The sequence below is a fragment of the Clarias gariepinus genome, chromosome 23 (genome assembly GCF_024256425.1).
Source record: "Clarias gariepinus isolate MV-2021 ecotype Netherlands chromosome 23, CGAR_prim_01v2, whole genome shotgun sequence".
NCBI lineage: Eukaryota > Metazoa > Chordata > Actinopteri > Siluriformes > Clariidae > Clarias > Clarias gariepinus.
In genome coordinates, this window is record NC_071122.1 from 24,627,501 (window position 1) to 24,648,253 (window position 20,753).

The window sequence follows — 20,753 nt, forward strand, 5'->3', positions numbered from 1 at the left end:
TATTCATGAAGAGAGATGAAAGATTAAAAACAACCTCAGACAGAACTTTCAGCTACGCAGTGAAATATAAACGACATGTTGTAAACACTATTTTTGTTAGCATAAAATATTCCATATCAGCGCATCCTTTACGCTTAGCGTGTATGAGTAATACAGTGTGTTCTAAACAGCCAAATAATCGTATGCTAGCATGCAAAAATCTTATGTAATACTAAATAAATAGCATTGAGATAGTAAAAGGTAACAAAGTCCCAACATGAAGCAAGGCTTATTTCAAGATGGAGTTTTAAAGTTACAGCCTCTGACATTCTAAACATTGTTTCAAGACCTACACAAGACCTGTTCCCAACTTAACAGAACAGGAGCTGGTCAGCTCCACCCCTTTTACCTTAAAAGGTAAAACAAAAGGAGCATGAAGCTGCAACATAAGGTTCGCTAGTGTGTTCTTTTTAGTTATGATTTAAAAACCTCTGTTGCTTGACAAGATAAACATTACTAACTGCTGCTTTAAATATTACAAACCTCCAGTTTAAACATTACTAACTGCTGCTTTAAATATTACAAACCTCCAGTTTAAACATTACTAACTGCTGCTTTAAATATTACAAACCTCCAGTTTAAACATTACTAACTGCTGCTTTAAATATTACAAACCTCCAGTTTAAACATTACTAACTGCTGCTTTAAATATTACAAACCTCCAGTTTAAACATTACTAACTGCTGCTTTAAATATTACAAACCTCCAGTTTAAACATTACTAACTGCTGCTTTAAATATTACAAACCTCCAGTTTAAACATTACTAACTGCTTTAAACATTACAAACCTCCAGTTTAAACATTACCAACTGCTGCTTTAAATATTACAAACCTCCAGTTTAAACATTACTAACTGCTGCTTTAAACATTACAAACCTCCAGTTTAAACATTACTAATTGCTGCTTTAAATATTACAAACCTCCAGTTTAAACATTACTAACTGCTGCTTTAAATATTACAAACCTCCAGTTTAAACATTACTAACTGCTGCTTTAAATATTACAAACCTACAGTTTAAACATTACTAACTGCTGCTTTAAACATTACAAACCTCCAGTTTAAACATTACTAACTGCTGCTTTAAATATTACAAACCACTAGTTTAAACATTACTAATTGCTGCTTTAAACATTACAAACCTACAGTTTAAACATTACTAACTGCTGCTTTAAATATTACAAACCACTAGTTTAAACATTACTAACTGCTGCTTTAAACATTACAAACCACTAGTTTAAACATTACTAACTGCTGCTTTAAACATTACAAACCTCCAGTTTAAACATTACTAACTGCTGCTTTAAATATTACAAACCTCCAGTTTAAACATTACTAACCTCCAGTTTAAAAATTACTAACTGCTGCTTTAAACATTACAAACCACTGGGTTAAACATTACTAACTGCTGCTTTAAATATTACAAACCTACAGTTTAAACATTACTAACTGCTGCTTTAAATTTTACAAACCTCCAGTTTAAACATTACTAACTGCTGCTTTAAATTTTACAAACCTCCAGTTTAAACATTACTAACTGCTGCTTTAAATATTACAAACCTACAGTTTAAACATTACTAACTGCTGCTTTAAATATTACAAACCACTAGTTTAAACATTACTAACTGCTGCTTTAAATATTAAAAACCTCCAGTTTAAACATTACTAACTGCTGCTTTAAACATTACAAACCTCCAGTTTAAACATTACTAACTGCTGCTTTACATATTACAAACCACTAGTTTAAACATTACTAACTGTTGCTTTAAATATTACAAACCAGTAGTTTAAACATTACTAACTGCTCCTTTAAACATTACAAACCGGCGCTTTAAACATTAGAAATCACTGTTTAAACATTACAAATCTCTGCTTTAAACGTTACAAACGGCTGCTTTAAATGTTACAAACCACTGCTTAAAAGGTTACAAACTGTCACTTTACACATTACAAACCTTCAGTTTAAATATTAAGAACGCTGCTTTAAACATTACAAACGGCTGCTTAAAAGGTTACAAACTGCCACTTTAAATATTACAAAGCATCACTTTAAACATTTCAAAGCTCTGCTTTAATAGAAATTTGCCCTCCAAATGTGAATCTCTCATTGTACAGCATGTATTGATTCTGCTATTTGTTTCCTAACACTGCTGTCTAACACAACACCAGATTAAATCCCAGTCATTTTGTATTTTTGCCAATAAGATAAGATAAGATATACCTTTATTCAGCCCACAGTGGGGAAATTTCTTAATAAATAAATAAACTGCATAATAATTCTCAATAAACTGCAACGTACATGACAGCTCTGTTCATTCCTGATAAAATGAAGATAAATTACAATCAAATAGTAATCCCCCCGTCTCCCAAGCAATGCCCTTTAACCTCTGGGAAGGAGCTGGGTCATAAAATGCAAAGGGATCAAAAGGTCAGGAGAAGGAGGGTGGTTGTGTACTCACCAGGTCGTGATTGGTCGAGTTGGAGTCGTCTTCAGGAAACGGGATATAGACGGCTAAGGCCATGCAGTTGGCAAAAATAGCAATTAGTATAAAGATATCAAATGGCCTACAAGCGCACGGGTTAAGGAGCGTAATCTCTGTTTAAAGCCAGCAGCCACACAGTAACAGCGAAACACAATATTACACAAAACAGCGTATTACTCAGAGAAATCTTTAACAGAGCCCGATCTAATAAGGCAAATTCATTTAGTGAATGCTCGAGCTGGATTTAATATCCACCGCTGTCTGTTTCAGACGCTTTCATTATTGCAGCATCAATATCTGGAGTCTGTAAACCGCTTAACAACACAGATCTCGCACTTTAGCTTTAGCAGGCAAATCTATTCCAACACATCTAAATTGGATATGTGTTTAAGATGCGGTTATCGTCTAAAGATAACTGAGATAACGTCTGATGGTGGATACAAAAAAGAACACCCCAATGACTCTAAAAACGCCTGTTTGATTCCTCGATCCTGCACGGTTTCGAGAAAAACTACAGAATCTTTACAGAAACACCAATTCATATTCTACACTCAAGAAAATTCCTTCTGGTTTGTCCTTAATGGAAATAGATTTTGTCCTCAGGCATGACTCTTATCCTGAAATATAAAAGCATCATCTCTTTAAAAAAATGATATTTACTATGAATGGCAGAATAATAAGAACCATAAATAGCTATAATGCAGTAATGCCCTCTACTCTTACACATTTTAATGTTTTGCTCAACTTTTTGTAATTTTAGAGCATGTTTTCAGTTACTAATTCATTTTTAAAAAATCTGTTGAACTTTGTTGAATGTTTTTGAGCCATCTCTACCATTCGGTTGAGGTATATCCTACTTTGTTAAAAAATACTTGAAAAGTACGCATTTTCAATTGTTTATTGTTTCATAGCATACCTTGTGAAATTCTGTAGGTTTGTACCACCACACATAAAGCATATTATTTCATTTTCCTCCAGACTTTCTTTGGTATTAATATTTTGACATAAATCGACATCTTAACCGTTTGGAAGATGTCTCCACAGTAAAAAAAAACATGAATTGTTGTAGACAGAAAAATTTCATTAGTAAAGTAAGCTGTCAAAGTAAGTATGTTTTTTTTTCTTAAGTAAGGGTGTTAATGTAAATAAATATCAGTATATATACAGTTTATACAGCTAAATGAGATGCGATCAGTCGGGGAATTCATTGAAGCCGCTTAACAGAGATGCTTCAGTAAGCGAGAATGTCTCATCTGGTAAATAAATATGTTTGTCCTACTCTCTCCTCCCTCGGTTTTTCTTTTTAAAGAAGGCTTGAGAAGCAAGAACGAGACACACGGAGACACAGTTAAAGGGATAAAGGGATAGGAAGCACCCGATGGACCGAAGCCGCACCGTTTCTAACCGCCGTTTTACTGTCATGTGACGACGATGCATTATGGGTAATAAAGCTTTCCCCGACCAGATAATGTTCTCCTATGTGCAAGAAACACCAACTAGCTATAAGCTTTAGCCAATTAGTTCCCACTGGTTTTATTTCCAGAGTTTTCCCAGAGCGCATCGTGTCTGAAACCCGAGCGCCGAGTTCTCTCACTGAGGCGCTGTACGCTCTCGCTGAGTCACTGCTCGGTGTCACTTCTTTCACTGCGGTTCCTGTAGCCTCCTTGCTAAACCACAGAGAGAGCTGCGCAGCTCAAAACTAGGCCAAACACACACACACACACACACACGCAGCCATATAACACCAGTCACACCTATCGCTGTGTGAGATTAATGTGCTCGCTGCTCTGGGCTGAAACTCTCACACGGGCGACTCTGCGCAGCCACTCTGATCTGATCCGGGATCAGTTCTTACCCTGAACAAATATTAACTAATTAGCCATGATGTCGCAAAATCCCAGAAGCCTCCCACCCACCACACCCATCATATACCACCTAACTGCCGTGGTTCCCTTTACTCGTTCCTCAACACATTTCTAATCCACGAATCCTCTTATACACTCTCTCCTCGTCAGCTGTACAGGCCACATACAGCCGTCTAAAGCTGTAAGATTTAAAGAGTTGCATCCTGTAACGTCTGGCCTAGTCGGTGTGTATAAACCCACAGCCGGACACGAGCCTTCTCTTAAAATCAGGTATCGCTTTCACATCAGATTTCACGCTCGCTCGCCTCGGCAGCTCGTTATCCCGGCTGTCAGGTGTGTTAGATGAGAACGAGACACTAAATAGGTGCGGTACCCTGTTTAACGGATGATTAGACGCTTTTCGGGTATAAAAAGTGCAGATTTTTTTCTTCCTACAACAGCACAGCACTGGGGTAACGGCACACAAACAGGGTTACCTGTTCAATCAATCATGCATTATATTACATTCATTTCAATTCATTTCATTCATTAATTCAATAACACTCTTTCTCTCTCTCTCTCACTCTTTCTGTGTGTGTGCGTGCGTGTAAAGGATATTTCCACTCCACGATGCTGATGCAGGCCCGGCGAAACGGGTTGTTTAGGTTCAGGCAGAACAGCGCTCTCTGCGGCCGCGTGTTAGCCGAGCTGCTCTTGCTCTTGGCGTACTGCAGCCTCTTCTTCTGAGCCAGCGAGCCCACCGGTGCCACCGACGGCGCGGGCGGAGCCTCTGCGTCGGCGGCGGGCGGGACAGGTGGCGGGACCGGGCCGTTGACGCTCATGGTGCAGGCGTGGGCCGGAGCGGGGCATCCACCGGCACGAGCCTCCCAGGGGAGACGGGAGAGGGGTGGGGTAGAGGGCGGGGACTGGGGTGGAGGGGCGGGGCTTTCTCACCAACACGCCGGCACGTCACCAGGAACAGGGACGCTGGTGCTGCTGGCATAATTTGCCCCTGGAAGAAAACAGATTAAATGGTTTCAGTGTGTGTGTGTGTGTGTGTGTGAGATTGAGAAGAAAAGAGAAATAAACTGAGCAACAGATAAAGAGACTGAAAGTGTACACGCGCGCACGCGCATGTGTGTGTGTGTGGTTTGTGGGAGGCAGTGTGATAAATTCCTTATCTATTCCACTGCATTATGCAATATCGTGGGTGTTAAGTCAAAAAAACTGACACACTGAGTGTTGGGGGTCTAAAGGCTCCTGGGACCAGCATGCATTACCATATACACACACACACACACACACACACACACACACACACACACACTGCAAACTAAACTTGCACATGAAGCGCACATTTAAAGCACACTAACAGATACTGGTGGACTCAGCATGGACCTGGTGATTATTTTGTCTTCTTCAGTTTAGTAAAGCAGCTCCAGCACGGAGAGACACAGCTTGGACGCATAAACCGTCCTCTGGTTTCTCTCTTCCATCGATTTGAGCGCGAATCGATTTTATATCTGTTTTTACATTTAATATTAAAAAGCGCCGCTCCATCAACGCCACTAAGGAGTCTCTTGGTGATAGAGTCATTATAGAACAAGCTGCTGTCTGTGGATTTAAAAGAATAAAAAAGATGAAAAGCCTGAGACGTGAACTGTTGGCTTAAAACACAATAATCAATAACTGATACAAAAAAAACCCTGCATAATAATAATAATAATTTACATTCCTGGGCATCATTTCTGGGCAGCGTTCATGCTTCAGAGATACACTTATCAGAGCACATGGCCATGGTACACTGGTGAATCAGATTATAAATATTGGAACGCCGTACGGTTTGAGACGGCAGCTATGATATTGGCTGTGTGTGTGTGTCGAACCTCAAGAACCAAAGCTAGTACTGCCTTTGCATTTCGGGTTGCTAACACGTCTGCACAGCGCGGAAAGCATACGTGTGGAGTCCGGCGTGGGCTGAGCAGCATGGGAGAGAGTGGACATGCCGGGTGTGAGGACGCCACCCCACTCCGTTATCGCTGCCTCTCTGATAACTGTGTGTGTGTGTGTGTGTGTGGTGTATGTCTAAACTACGCCATATGCATGCTAGGCCGCCGTCACACTCCGACAATGACCATGGAGTTCCCACTGTGTCCTAAAAATATCGAGGGAAGCAAAGAGAAACGTGTTGAAATGGGAAAATGGGCATTTATTACGATCATACTAGTTCTTGGCGGCAACATGGCTAAGTAGTTAGCTCTGTCATGTTGCACCTCCAGGTCCTGGGTTCGATTCCCTGGTCAGGTCTCTGTGTGTGAGGAGTTTGCATGTTCTTCCCGTGCTTGGTGGGTTTCCTCTGGGTTCTCCGGTTTCCTCTCACAATTCAAAGACATGCAAATTAGGCTAATTGGCGTTCCCAGATTCCCCATAGTGTGTGAATTTTATCTGGATCCATAATTTTTACAAATTTTTTTGTAAGATCACTGGGTAAAATCATCTAAACTGTGATTCCAGTGAACATTTCAAGCAACAAAGCATCATTTCTAATTAGATATGAAGAAAAATGATGGATCCAAACAATTAGCTTAAATCATTCTTTTAGCAATAAAATTTCTGCGTAATCGAGTGTTGGGAATTCCAGTGCTCCTCTGGTATCTGATTGCTGCTCTGCGTGTTATGTAAGAAGTCACTAAACACATCCTGGGTTTAGCTTTCCTTCTGTGAGATCGTATTTAAACACGTGTGGCTTCTACATTGGTACCTCAGCATAGGAACCCCCCGCCTCATGAATTTTCACCCTAAGAAATAAAATTTTGCAAGAAATTTGCCTACAAAGTATTTCCGGCGTACGAGGCGAGCCGAACACCGACCAAGTCACGCGTACGGCCGGGAGCCGTTTAAAACTCATTAAGCGAAGTGAGTTTACATATTTTTGTGGGTTTTTTGCATTTTGTGTAAGATTTAGTGAAAACACACCACCATGGATCACGGGAATGTTATCAAGGACGGTAGCAAGAAGAAAGGGCAGCTGTTTTCAGATTGTTTTTTCAGTTTGGTGGCAAAAGGGATCATAAATTAAGGTTAAGTCAGGTTTAATGTCTATTTATTTCATATTTTACTTCTTTTACATGTCTTTTCAAAATGTTTTGATTGTTTTTATATGCAAAAATATGATTATAGTGTTGGGAATTGGTAATATTGGTAATATTGGTAATATTTTTGGGTGGATGGAACGGATTGTCTGCATTTACGTTATTTCCTATGGGACAATGTGCTTCACAATATGAAATTTCTCCTTAAGAACTCCAGAAGGGATTAAATTTATATGCCGAGGTACTGCTGTAAAGCAAACAGGCAAGCTGAAATACCACACACACACACACACACACACACACACACACACACACAGTGTCTCAGTGTTACAGCGTTACACTGATCTGAAAACAGTTTGTCTTGTCCTTTTTTTGGCTTGGATAAGTCATTTGCTGGTCCCGTGTCAGTGTAAAACAGTCAGATAAACAGGATCGAACTGGCATCTGGTGGTAAAGACGGGCTGGGACACCACGACCAGGTGGAGTTGTGGTGAGGAAGAATATGGACTGAGACGGTGGTTAACTATGCCTCATACGCTTATAAACAGCTCTCCACTGAGATTATGAGCGAGTTCTCTCTCAAAAAGTCTGAATCTGAATAATGTATAATAATTTCTGTTTCAATAAACTCGTCTAACATTGCATCATGATACAACAACAACATATAGTATAACAAGCTTCTCTATAATTTTGTTTGTAAGAAGAAAACCCAAAAAAACACTCTAAGAGCACTGGGGGACTGGAACTATCTTAGTGTGCGTCTCTCTGCTGTGTGGATGGTGAATTTCCCTGATTATTGGGACGTCCAGATCTGTAGTCTAATAAAAGTTTAATTTGGGAGCGAGCTCGGAAATGAGAATGAATCAGACAAAATGGGTTCGCGTTTGATCCGTCAGTGTCGCTTGAGACTATAGTGAGTAAATGATCTGATTAAAATCCCGCCGCGGCTGACCCACTGAATGACGGCGCCAAACCGACAGCCTTACTCAGAGAACGTCTGGAGCGAGTGGAAAACTGCTCACGACTATAAAGCCATGATTTACACAGTTATCACACAATCATCAGTTATGGCAGAGGATAACGAACAGAAAAACACAAGCAGAGTGTCGTGCCGGTGTGTGTTAAAAGATGTCTCCAGCTTATAGTTGACCTCAAAGAATCGCCATAAATGTGGAATTATTTTTAACAGATGAATATTTAAACGATGATTAAAGCATTTATTTACTGCATGCTTTTTTAACGTGCAAAATTTTAACTAAAATTTCCAAACAGCGTGCTTAGTCACGTGACCAGGGCTCGTTATAATATACAGAGTCAGCCAAAAAAAATGTCAGGAAAAGAAAAATAGTATGATGTTTATTAGACTGTGTTAATATAATATAAACAATATTATCATATCATTATCGTAATATGATATATATATATATGTAACTTATAGCAATACGATTAGTATTCAATTCAGTATTTTCTAATAGAGTTTTTCTTTTCCTGAAGTGTGTATACATTCTTTTGACTGACCCTGTATATTTGAGACAGAAACATGGCTGACACAGAGCTGAAAAGAAAGACACGCCAAATGCTGCGCGTCAGACAACTTTTTTGATCACCTTGTACTTTAGAGTCCCAAAAATGAGTTAACCTGTCTTGTTTCATGGACACAACAAAATTATGAATCATGGATACGAAACCAAAAAAAAAACAATTCGCAGAGGTAAGCCAAATAAACCTTTAATCATTTGAGCTGTTAAGACTCACAGGAACAGCAGTATTAAAGAGGTCACACTGTTTATTCCCTAAAGGTCATCTAACCCCTCGTATCCTGTCGTGTGTTACTGTGTTTAATAGGCTTTAACTACAGTAACCTGAGAAAAACAGAGAGACGATGTCTTACAACCTTATTACATCTATAATTTAAATCCTAAATACTCACAAAACATATAGAAGAATCTAGAGTAGGGTACAAACATCTCTTAGGCACATGCAAATAAATGCAGTCTTAAAAAAAAAACTATAAAGCTAAGTAAACAGTATTCAATGAAACAGTCAGTATTTGGTGTGATGACGGTTTAAACACCTCAGGTACAGTTTGTGCAGTTTCATAAGAAACTGGGCTACTAAGTTTTACTGAGCATCCTGCACATCCACCCACGGTTCTTCTGAGGATTTTGACTGATGCACCTGCTTCTTGCTAAACCCGGCAGCTTCCACAAAACATGGTCGGTTTTCTATATATAAAACGTGCTGCTTTCTTTTCTGCCATACAAATATTTTTCTATTTTAGCTTTTGTCATGGAATATTAATCCTTAAAAATCAGAAATATTTTTTGTACTGACTCAATAATAAAGAAATAAAATACAGCAGTAAAAACACAATTAATTTGTTTTGGAGGCGAGCTCTTAAGGCGACAATCCATATTGCGATATAGGAAATAATGTAAATGCAGATAATTGTTTCCAGCCACCACAAAATATTACCAATATCCCAAATAAAAATGCATAAAAAATCATATAGCTGTCCACTGATGCTAACAAGTTCTGAATGGCCCCCGGACGTAAGCACAACATAGCCAGCTTCGGTTCAATTTGCTCGTTTCATCATATGCCAAAAATGCTCTGTATGCCGATCCAAATTCCTTGCAAAATTTAATTTCTTAAGGCGAAAATCCGTAATGGAGAGCATTCATATGTCGAGGTACCACTGAAATTTTTTTTAAATAAAATAAAATAAATTTGTCCTCCAAAAAACCCAGATTTTTTTCCCAGTACATGAGGGTCTGTTATTAAATCATTCCCTAAGCAGAATAGTTTAAGATTCAGGCCTTAGGTTAAAGGCTACTAGTGTAAGTACTGTACCTGTCATTGACGGTTAAGGAGTTTGTAGAAACAGTTAAAATATAAAAGCTAAGAATAATCTGCTGATCTTTAATGTAATCAGTGATATTATTATTATTATTATTTGAGGTTGAAGCCCACGTACATGTCTGTGTGTCTCTCTGTACAGCAGAACTCTCTGTCTAACTTATTAATACAAAGAAATCCCATTCTGTAAGGTTGAGTATCTTACGCCTTGTTTACACTAAGTTGTCCTTCTTTGGTGCTCAGACAAATACACTCCCTGTTCGGTAATCGGAGAGTGAATCACAGATGAGAAATGGAAAAAGTAGATAAAAGGATAAAGATGAAGTTTTGTCTTAAAACCACTCCAGCGTGTTAAAATTCACTTATACCACTTCAGCGCTGTTATTTCAGCCAAAGTGAAAATATGAACTAATCCCAGTAAAAATATTCACTTTATCTTTTCTAATTAATATCTATTGGTGCAGGTGTTTGTTTACATTGAGACAGTAGCGCATTAGTAGATTATTTTACAGTAGATTATTAAATCCCACACATAACTGTTCATAACATCACTTTTACTCCACATTTAGATTTCACTGATGGTGCAGATTAAACTTCGGGCAGAGATCTAATGAACTGCAGGAGATTCGGTTTGTGTGATGCTGTGACAAAATCTAGACTGGACAAAGAGACAGACAGACAGACAGAAAGAAATGTTTCTGAGACTGGTCTCTGGTCCTCCAGTGTATGAATATGAAGATATCAGCGATGGAGTGAGTTCTGACCCAATGTACAGACAAATCCTCTCATATATATATATATATCCTGTATAACCTGCTGTAGGGGGGTCCTGAGTGTTTAATAACAGGTTTAACATCCTATTTAATCTCTGTGTGTGAAAGAGAGACAGTGTGTGTGTGTGTGTGTCATCAGAGGAACCGGTTATAACACTGTAACACTGTAGCACTTGTATGTAACATGTATCTCTCTGTAACACGAACAGCTTTGAAGAATCTGGTTTGAGACATAAAACCCAACGTGAAGCGGCGTCTGTGTGTGTGTGTGTGTGTGCGGGTTTGCGGCTAGTAGCTAAGTGGCTATCAGGTGATGCACGAGCTAACAGCTGCTTGGTTACCCGTTACCCCAGGTTACCACCGCGCCAGGTTACCGCGCTACAGCGCTCCGACATTTTGTTTTGTTTTAGTATTATTATATATTTATTTATATTTATTTATATATATTTCACAAATCCTTAAAAAAAAATCGGATATGACGAGCGGTGACAGCGTCACGGGTCTCACGGGATTGAAACACACACACATTTTTTGTTTGTTGTTGTTGTTGTTTTTTCCTCCCGAGAGACGCCGTTATCTTTATTCCACTATTATATATTATATATGTGTATGTGTATATATATGCTGCATCTATTATATATGTGTGTGTGTGTGTGTGTGTGTGTGTGTGCACTGCATATGACCGAGCTGCTGCTGAAAGTCGTTACCTTCCGCGCGGACTTGGTGGCGGTTCTGGCGCTCCGTGCAGGTCCGTACAGAACGCTCCGCTGAGCTCCGGCCTCCGACTGCGGCGTTAAACTCATCAGCTCGAAGCGCGGGAGACGCACGTATCCACACACACGTTATAATAATCGTAGGAATAACAATAGTAATAACAACAATGACGGTCCATGTTCACCGCGAGGCGTGCAGGACGCCAGCGCGCACGAGAGCATCCTCGGTACCAAGTGCGCGTATGCCTGCGTGTGAGCGCGCGCTTGTGTGTGCGTGCGTATGCGTGCGTGTGTGTATGTGTGTGCGCGCGCGCTTCCGCGCGCGTGGAAACGCTCGCTCGTTGTCGGTTTTTTTTTTTTTTTTGCTTTTTTTTTTTTCAGCGTCGCAGAAAACAGAACGGTCCAATCCTGCGCGCGCTTTAATTTGACACCAGCAACACGTGAAGCCGCTCAGTCAGTCAGTCACTCATCCATCAGTCAGCATTCAAGCATCGTTCATATGGACGTTATAACTTTGTCGGTTCATATCCATATGGAGAGAGAGAGAGAGAGAGAGAGAGAGAATTATGTGTTGCTATAGTAACGGCGCCAAACAGCCAGCCGACGTAATGACACACATACTCTCAAGGCAGGATAGGTACTTTAAAACCTTTCATCATCATCATCATCATCATCATCTCTCACTTGTTAACAATTTACAGACATGACCATATAAGGGCATAGAATGGAACTTTCTGGCGCCCTAACAGTATGACCTTCACCCCCACTACTAAGTAATGTTATACTGTCTCAATGTAAACAAACACCTGCACCAATAGATATTAATTAGAAAAGATAAAGTGAATATTTTTACTGGGATTAGTTCATATTTTCACTTTGGCTGAAATAACAGCGCTGAAGTGGTATAAGTGAATTTTAACACGCTGGAGTGGTTTTAAGACAAAACTTCCTCCTTATATAAGTTAGACAGAGAGTTCTGCTGTACAGAGAGACACACAGACATGTACGTGGGCTTCAACCTCAAATAATAATAATAATAATATCACTGATAACATTAAAGATCAGCAGATCATTTTTAGATTTAACCTTTTAACTATTTCTACAAACTCATTAACCATCAACAATGGATTCTAATGTTATTTGAATAGTGTAGACATTTTTTTGGCCCCTGTGTACAGGTATGTATCACATCACAAGTTGTATTACTGTGCTCGTTCTAACCCGCTATCATTTTTCACAGGGTTTTGTCTGACGGACGCACAACATAAACAGGTTTAAATAAGTAGTTTCCTATAAGGAAATGTATGTTTATTATGATTGGAAGGAGTCTCCAGTGTCACAGTTTGTAACAGTCAGAAGTAAAGTCTTCACTTTTTATTCCATCTCTCAGTAACATGACGACATGCTTGTTTTTTTCTGATTAACTTCAAGAGACAGAAAAAAATGACTGCTTATAACTGCTATAATGGAAGTGAAAACAGGAAATTACTTATTTCATGGACATTTAACAACTCTAAATATATATGTGTTAACCGATAAAAAAAATTAAGCTTGGCAAGTTTGCGTAAGAATAAGATAAATAAAGACTCAGGGCTGGGACGTTGTAGGAAAATAATCAACTTTGTGGTAGTAACAGAAACTCCACTTCTTCATCTTGATTATTTTACTGTAACACACGAAATGTATTCTTAATTCAATCCATTTACCTGGAATGCAACTTAAAGAGAGAAGGTAATTAGAGTGGAAAGAAAATTTATTCTGAAAGGTGTGTGTGAGAAAGATAGAGAGAGAGAGAGTCAGAGAGGGATTGACAGGTAGCCCGCTCTCATCAGGCCGAAGAGGAAATAAATGCAACATAAAAAGCGAAGCAATCGAATTGTAAATAATCTGCACCGAGAGGAGGACAACCGCAGGCAATAGAATGGGCTGTGTGTGTGTGTGTGTGTGTGTGTGTGTGTAAGTGTCATAGTAGAAATCAGCACTTATGCATTACTAGAGCCAGGTTGGTTGGTTAAGCAGAAAGAAACACTACTTTACCCACAACTAAACCTTACATGTTTTGCATGAGGTTAGTCGAGGTGCGAACAGAGAAACGCCTCAGTCATCAATACTACAGATACATTAGCTGAAGGGAAAGTGAGAAAGAGTAATGAGGAATATATAAAAGTAAGAAAAAAGCCAGCAAGAAGCAAAATTTTAATACATTTTGATTTTAGAGTAATATGGAGTTTAAGTCTAAAGCTGTACAGCTGAAGTGGGAGCCATCAGACATCCAGAGCAGCATATCATAGCATGAGCACCAAGGAAAGAGTCAAGGAGAGACAGAAAATGGGGGGAAAAAAAATTCAGTGATGAATCAGGGATATTCTTGTGTGTCGCAATTCATGCATCAACACACTGACTCCAAAGTAATTCTTTTTTTAAATTTTGATTTATGTATTTTAGCATTTGCCATAGTAAGATGATGCCATTCCACTATGATCCTGCAGGTGGGGCTATAATCTATTCACACAGCACAGAATCCTGTGAGGCAGAAGCAAATTATATGAGTATGTTTAGAATTGTAATGAAATCAAAAAAAAATATTATATCCAATGGAGACAGTATTTATAAATGCGTGATCCGAGGTGGTATCAAAAAGTTTCAAGATTAGCGCTGTTAAAAATAAAAAGTACTTTATTACTTATTAATACTTACTTATTAATACTTTATTATTATCTGGTGATTAGGGTGGGTGATGATCATCACGCACAAGTTGCCGAATGGTACCATTTTCAGTGGATGAGCTCTTCCTGATCTCTCGTTGTTTTCCGGTGGTGTTCTTCCATTCTTGAAGTGTGTGTGCCACTCAAAACACATTGAACGACTAACTGCAGCATTGCCCTTAACTTGTCTAATTATGTCAAGTGTGTCTATGGAAGATGTGGCCAATTTTATGTAGAATTTCACTGTTTGTTTTACCTTGCTATCCATGATAAAATAGCAGACGTGGTAACGTACGCGATCAGAATAGCACCAGTCCCACAGCTTCCGATGTAGGCAGAACAATGTTTTTTGGCACGCTGACTGATGAAGGTCAGAGGCTCCCTGTGACTGTGGGAGCGCTGTGCTGACATCTGTTGGCCTGTTACAAAATCTCAAAACTTTTCAATACTACCTCATACTTAGAATAGAATAGAATGGTAACATGAATCGACGCGCAGGTATCGTAGTAATTTTGTATCAGGAGATCCCTGGCGATTCCTGTCGCTATTTAAAATGTTCCTCTTCCTGCAGGGCGAAATTCTTCTCATGGAATGAAGGCTGATTTGGAGGAGTGCTAGTGCTCTAACATTATCATCTGTCAAATCAGTTTACGAACTCTCCAAGGATCCCTGATGTACACAGTTCCCCCAGTGTCTTTCTCAGCAATATAACTAGCAGATAAGTGACTTAGACGCATGTTTCTAATTACTCCGTCCCACAGGAGAAACAACCCGGTTAATCGGCCTGAATTTGCCTGGCTTCTTGTTGGAGGGGAAAAAAAGAAGCTTTCATTTAATTATCTACCAGTTCACCACTTTTTTTTTGTTAATATCCTTTTCATTCTAGTTTTCTGACTAATTCCACAGGAACAAAATAATAAATGACGATAAAATAAACCATCATGTGCTGTGAGTCCCTGAATCATTTATAGGACAGGTTAGAGTGTTTACCGTCTGGTGTCTTAAGGAAATATAAGCAACCGACCGGTAATTAATCATATGTTAATTGTGTAGTTATCACATGGCATGATGCGAAACGAAACCATTAAAATGATTTTAAACTAATATCAGAGCCCACATCAGGAATGAGTGGTAATTTGGGATATGAATTTGGATACGCACACTCATATGACCTACTGTAACTAAACATTGTCTGCATAGTTTACTAGTTTTTTGTTTCCAGCGGTTTAAGTCAGCACTTACAGCCTCCACATTGGGCCAGGGGGCCTTTTATTAAAAAAAAAAAAACACTTTATAAATAGCAAAAAGGTTTATGTATTAGGAAGTTAAATGTGGACATGAGAAGAATTAGAAAAAACTGCCATTTTCATTTTTAGGCAAATCAGGCAGGTAAGTTCAGAAGATCATGAAGAAGCAGCGATCATAGAGTGTTCATATCTACCTGGGCTGGAAAAAAATGTCAGGCTAATTAATTATTCGAAGCAGTTTGTCTACTTCAGCATGCTGATGTAATTCAAATGGAATTCAATTGATTTGAGTCAGACGCTAACTTTTTCTTAACAATAGTCATTGTCACAAGGTAGCTTTACAGAATCAAACTTAAATAGGGAAATGTGTATGAATCAAAAGAAGAAAATTGCGAAAAATTGTGCATGAATCAAAATGACCAGTTTTGCACCCCACATGGACTGTTTACAATATATTTATATTTTTATTTTCTCATATTTTCATATTTTGCTTTTAATTTTAAGTTTATTATATATCTTTTTTATATCTTATTCTTTTTACACCTATATTTATTTTATTTTGTTTATTTAGCATTTTTTAAGAAAGAATTTCACTGTACGATGGGAACATGTTTCTTCACTCTGCATATAACCATAAAACTTGAAACTTGAATATGAAAAGAAACCATGAGAGGAAACCGAATTAATAGCTAACTAACTAACTAACCAACTAGCTAACTAATATCACACTAATATCATAACTAATACGCCAACCACCTACAGAACTACAATTCGCCATGCTAGTTAGCACAACGGTCTCAGATGCCGGGATGATTTTTATCCTAATAAAATGACTTGAGGGCCCCCGTATGGACTAAGCTCCAGAATGGGACCCAGAAACGATCCTGATGTCTTTTTAGCATTTTCGTCTCAGTCAGCACATCACCTTGTCCCTCCTGAGGCCCTCTGGAGACGACTCTACCTGACGGCTAGCTTTAATGCTTGAACGGCTCCCGTTTTTAGATCGGCTACTGAACAGAAAGCCAACCCCCTCCACCTGATCCACTTTCACACTCGAGCCTTCTCTCATCTTACAGCTGTGTCTAGAATATTCTCTCATCATCACCTCCCTGCGTGTGAGAGAAAACTTCTCCCGTTAAAGGTTTTAACAAAAGCTGAGGAAGGACCTGGAGAGACGGGGGTGTCCTGATTCCCTCGACGTACAGTATAAAGCAGACGTTTCCACACGTATTACTGTGTGTCTTTTCATTTAAAAGGTCTTGGATTACATTTTTTTCCCGATTGTATATCACTGTATATTACAGTGTGTGCAGTAATTTGTAATAATGGTGTGTATGTCTGCTGTATTGGTGTCCCGTATACTGTAATATTATGCATTATGTTACAGAGACGATACATGAGAACGATGTCCTGCACCAGTTTTGTTACTAAATGTCGTGTCCTTAAATAAAAAGGATAAAAAAATCCTGCGTGTTATCATGTGGCGATATCTTACCTGAGGGCGGCTGATAAAGACTCGTCCATGTTTTTCCCCTTGCTTTACCTCTCGCTGTGGCTGTCCGGTAAAGAAAGACGGAGTTAGCACGGCCACTGGGATATTTTTACAACCGGTGTCCACTTACCTTTCTGGCCAGGTGCAGCACCTCCTCCCAGAATGCACCTGAATTATTGAGCAGCTCCGAGCCAATCAGAGCGAATGTCAGTCTGCGATGAGTGTGCAGATATAAAATTTTCACGGCTCGATAATTGCTTAACCTTTTACGAGCGTGAGGTCTTATTCGTTATGGTTAACCCACTGAATTCTAGTTTGTCCTTTTAAACGCTGTCAAATTACGTCATTAAAAAAAATCATAATTGAACTGCTTTTCGTTTAGACCTTTTTTTTTTTACAGGAAGTGTGTGAGATGGACACTCTGTCCCTGAGTCAGACTGGGACATGGACATTGGGGCGACAGACTCGGTTTAGTCTGAAAGTTCCTTGTCTGCTTCAATCATGTCTTCCTCTTTGTCTCTGCTTTTGTCTTTCTCATCTTCATGACCCAAATTCCATCCTTTATAAAACCTTTAACACGTTAACACACAACATTACATACCCATATAAGTACAGCAAATGTCCCTTTACTATTTTTATATATCCTGTATCTCTTACAATAAATGTAGGATCTCTGCATGTTTTAGTGGACAGAATATACGTTTTCTTTTTGGCCTGAGGAACAGAGTTTAGATGACTCTCACTACACAAACAGAGGAAATGCTCTTGTACATGTAAATGAGACACCAGCGTGAGCCCATGCCGTATTCACGCATCACATGGGGAAAAAATGTAGCGTAGTTTCTACTTCCTGACTGGAGTGTCTCTTCAAGGTGAAATTCTGGCCCTGATTTCTCCAGCCATGCCTGAAACTCACGTGACTGCGTACACGAGGAAACAATTCCTGTGTCAGGAAATAAGGAGTAGGACAACTGTTTCATCATTGTCCTCATTTCCCTAATGGACATTATCTCTGTCTTCCTGTACAGATGTGATGATTTGCACAAGGGCAAGCTTCGCGTCACACTGCTGCAACGGCTTCTGGGTTACGGAGTGAGGGCCTCGGTTTCAGTTTGTGTGTGTGTGTGTGTGAGAGAGAGAGAAAGAGGTGTTTGCAGGTCTGTGCTCCCTGCCCTCGTTTGCGAACCGAACCCAAATCCCCAGCACTAGCCGTCTGACGGGCCGCTATGTCACAACCGGGCTGTAGCCGTGGAGCAAAAATAGAAACGCTTCGCTTCGGAGAAGTTAGCAAGGCACGAGACACCCTGATTGGACGAGAGACGCGACGTGAGAGTGTGCTCCCGGGACGGGATTGGGTCACACGTTTCACAGGGGTTTGAAGAGAAGCATTTCTGACGGGGTTAGAAAGCCCAGGGGACAGCAAGCGAGAGCGCGAGAGAGAGAGAGTTACAGATGACTGCACCACAGCACTAATGCTGACTCGCACATCACAATAAGGACTTTTTTTTAGTTACACGTCTTACAAATATCTTGTTCTCACCATGTGCTATGTATAGCTCTTATTAATTATTAGAACATTGTATATCGAGTCCTCAGAGATCCTACACCGTCCTGGGAGACAAGACAGCGGCCCAACCCGAGCCGAGATCCGCTTTCTTGCAGGTGGCCCAGATATGTCTTTAGGCTTACAATATACAGTATATAGATACTATAGATGACATTCTTCGATATACTGTACAGTAAGTAGTATGAGTAGTAAAGTAACTGCTAGATATTTTAAAAAGATATTACGTAATGCACCACGGTACAAATGGGGTGGAGTCAGTACAAAAACATATATGACCACAGTGTTTTCATTATTGTACACACACACACACTACTGTATACACACACACACACACACACACACACACTCAATAACTCTTTCTATTTTAAAAGGTCTCATTGTTATCATCATTAAATCTCTTCTACACAGATGTCATTCTTTTATAAAGGATAAAATATATATTTTTTTATTCATTTAAAGTTACAGTATGTATATATGTAGAACATCCGGGAAATCCCACATTATAGCAGCTATAAGCAGTCATTCTCTTATCAGTCTCTTTTTAACTGTTACTGTTATACTGACACTGGAGACTCCTTCCTTCTGTGTTATATGAAGACATATATAAAAAAAAAAAACATTTTTTTCTCTTTACAGGGATCTTCACCCAACCATGATGTTTACACGTTTTAATATCTGCTTATATGTATCGCTTCACCATACACTGGGAATGAGCCGTTGCCATGGAAACAATTGTTATAACGAGCTCATTAATATGAACCCGCACTACTGTCAGAGCTGCCGTTATAGAGAATTGATCAGCATCTCCTGACCAATCAGGATCCAGAGCCCTATTAAGTGTGTACAGAATACCCAGGATGCACTCTGGTGTTTGAAGGTGAACAGGTTGTGTGCGATGATGCTGGAGATGATTAGCGATGCCGTATAACGGTTCGACCCTCCCGGTTCCCTGATTTAATGATAAACGCAATCATCCGACATTTTTCCGTCTCGACTGGAGTCCGTTCTCTGAGGAGATTTCAAGGTTCTTCGACAGAGCCGCCGTCAGCCCGACTCCAGAGCTGCCTGCGTCCATCGTGACATCATCACCTTGTCCTTCTGCCAGAACGGGACGAACATGACATCACAGCAGCCTCGGAGACTTAAACACGTGCCATGACTGAGAGAGAGCAAGAAGAGCAGAGAACAAAAGAGACAGATAAAGACAGTCAGAGAGAGAGAGAGAGAGAGAGAGAGAGAGAGAACAAGAGCGGGAGAATGGCACAGACAGAGGGAGAGAGAGAGAGAGAGAGAGAGAACAAGAGCAGGAGAATGGCACAGAGAGAGAGCGCGAGAGAGATAAAGACAGATAATGACAGAGAGCAAAAGAGTTAAGTAAAAGAGTTAACTAAGACATGACGAGCAAAAATAAATGCCCCCTTCAGCCAATAAAACTCTCCCTCTGAAAAAGAAGAATGAACATAAACATTCAGCAGACTGTTACTGATCTCTAATAAACAGTTTTAATAAATCACATCATCATTCCTCATTTACATTCACCTGAATGGGATAAACACTGACCCATACCACCTCAGTCTCCCTAAGCCACAGTGTCCCTCTGTCCCTGAGTCTCTCTGTATGCACCAGTCTCTCTGTCTCTCTCTCTCTGTGCCTCAGTCTCTCTTTCTGCTCCAGTGTCTTCTGTGTCCACGTCTCTCTCTGTGCCCCAGTCTTCCTCTCCACACCAGTCTTTCTTTTTGTCCCAGTCTCACTCTCTCTCAGTCTTTTTTTTTGTCCCAGTCTCTCTTTATGTGTGCTTCAGTCTTTCTCTCTGTGACCCAGCCTCTCATATTGCAGCTCGGTCTCTCTCTGCACCCCTCTCTCTCTCTCTCCCTCTCTCTCTTTGCCCATGGACCTCTTCTTGACACATTTCACCAAAAATTATTATCATATTAATTTACA

At 39.7% G+C, this 20,753-nt stretch overlaps 1 protein-coding gene across 1 annotated transcript in view; it reads right to left on the reverse strand.

Moving 5' to 3' along the window:
* cacna1da (calcium channel, voltage-dependent, L type, alpha 1D subunit, a) overlaps positions 1-12,046 on the reverse strand; it is a 98,542-nt gene extending 86,496 nt beyond the window's left edge. The window contains exons 1-3 of the mRNA XM_053484197.1: positions 11,796-12,046; positions 4,983-5,376; positions 2,497-2,602 (exon numbers count right to left, since the gene is read on the reverse strand). Coding sequence (XP_053340172.1) covers positions 2,497-2,602; positions 4,983-5,206 — 330 coding nt within the window. The 5' untranslated portion in view covers positions 5,207-5,376; positions 11,796-12,046. The remainder of the gene's footprint in view (positions 1-2,496; positions 2,603-4,982; positions 5,377-11,795) is intronic.
* Between the last annotated feature and the right edge of the window lie 8,707 nt (positions 12,047-20,753).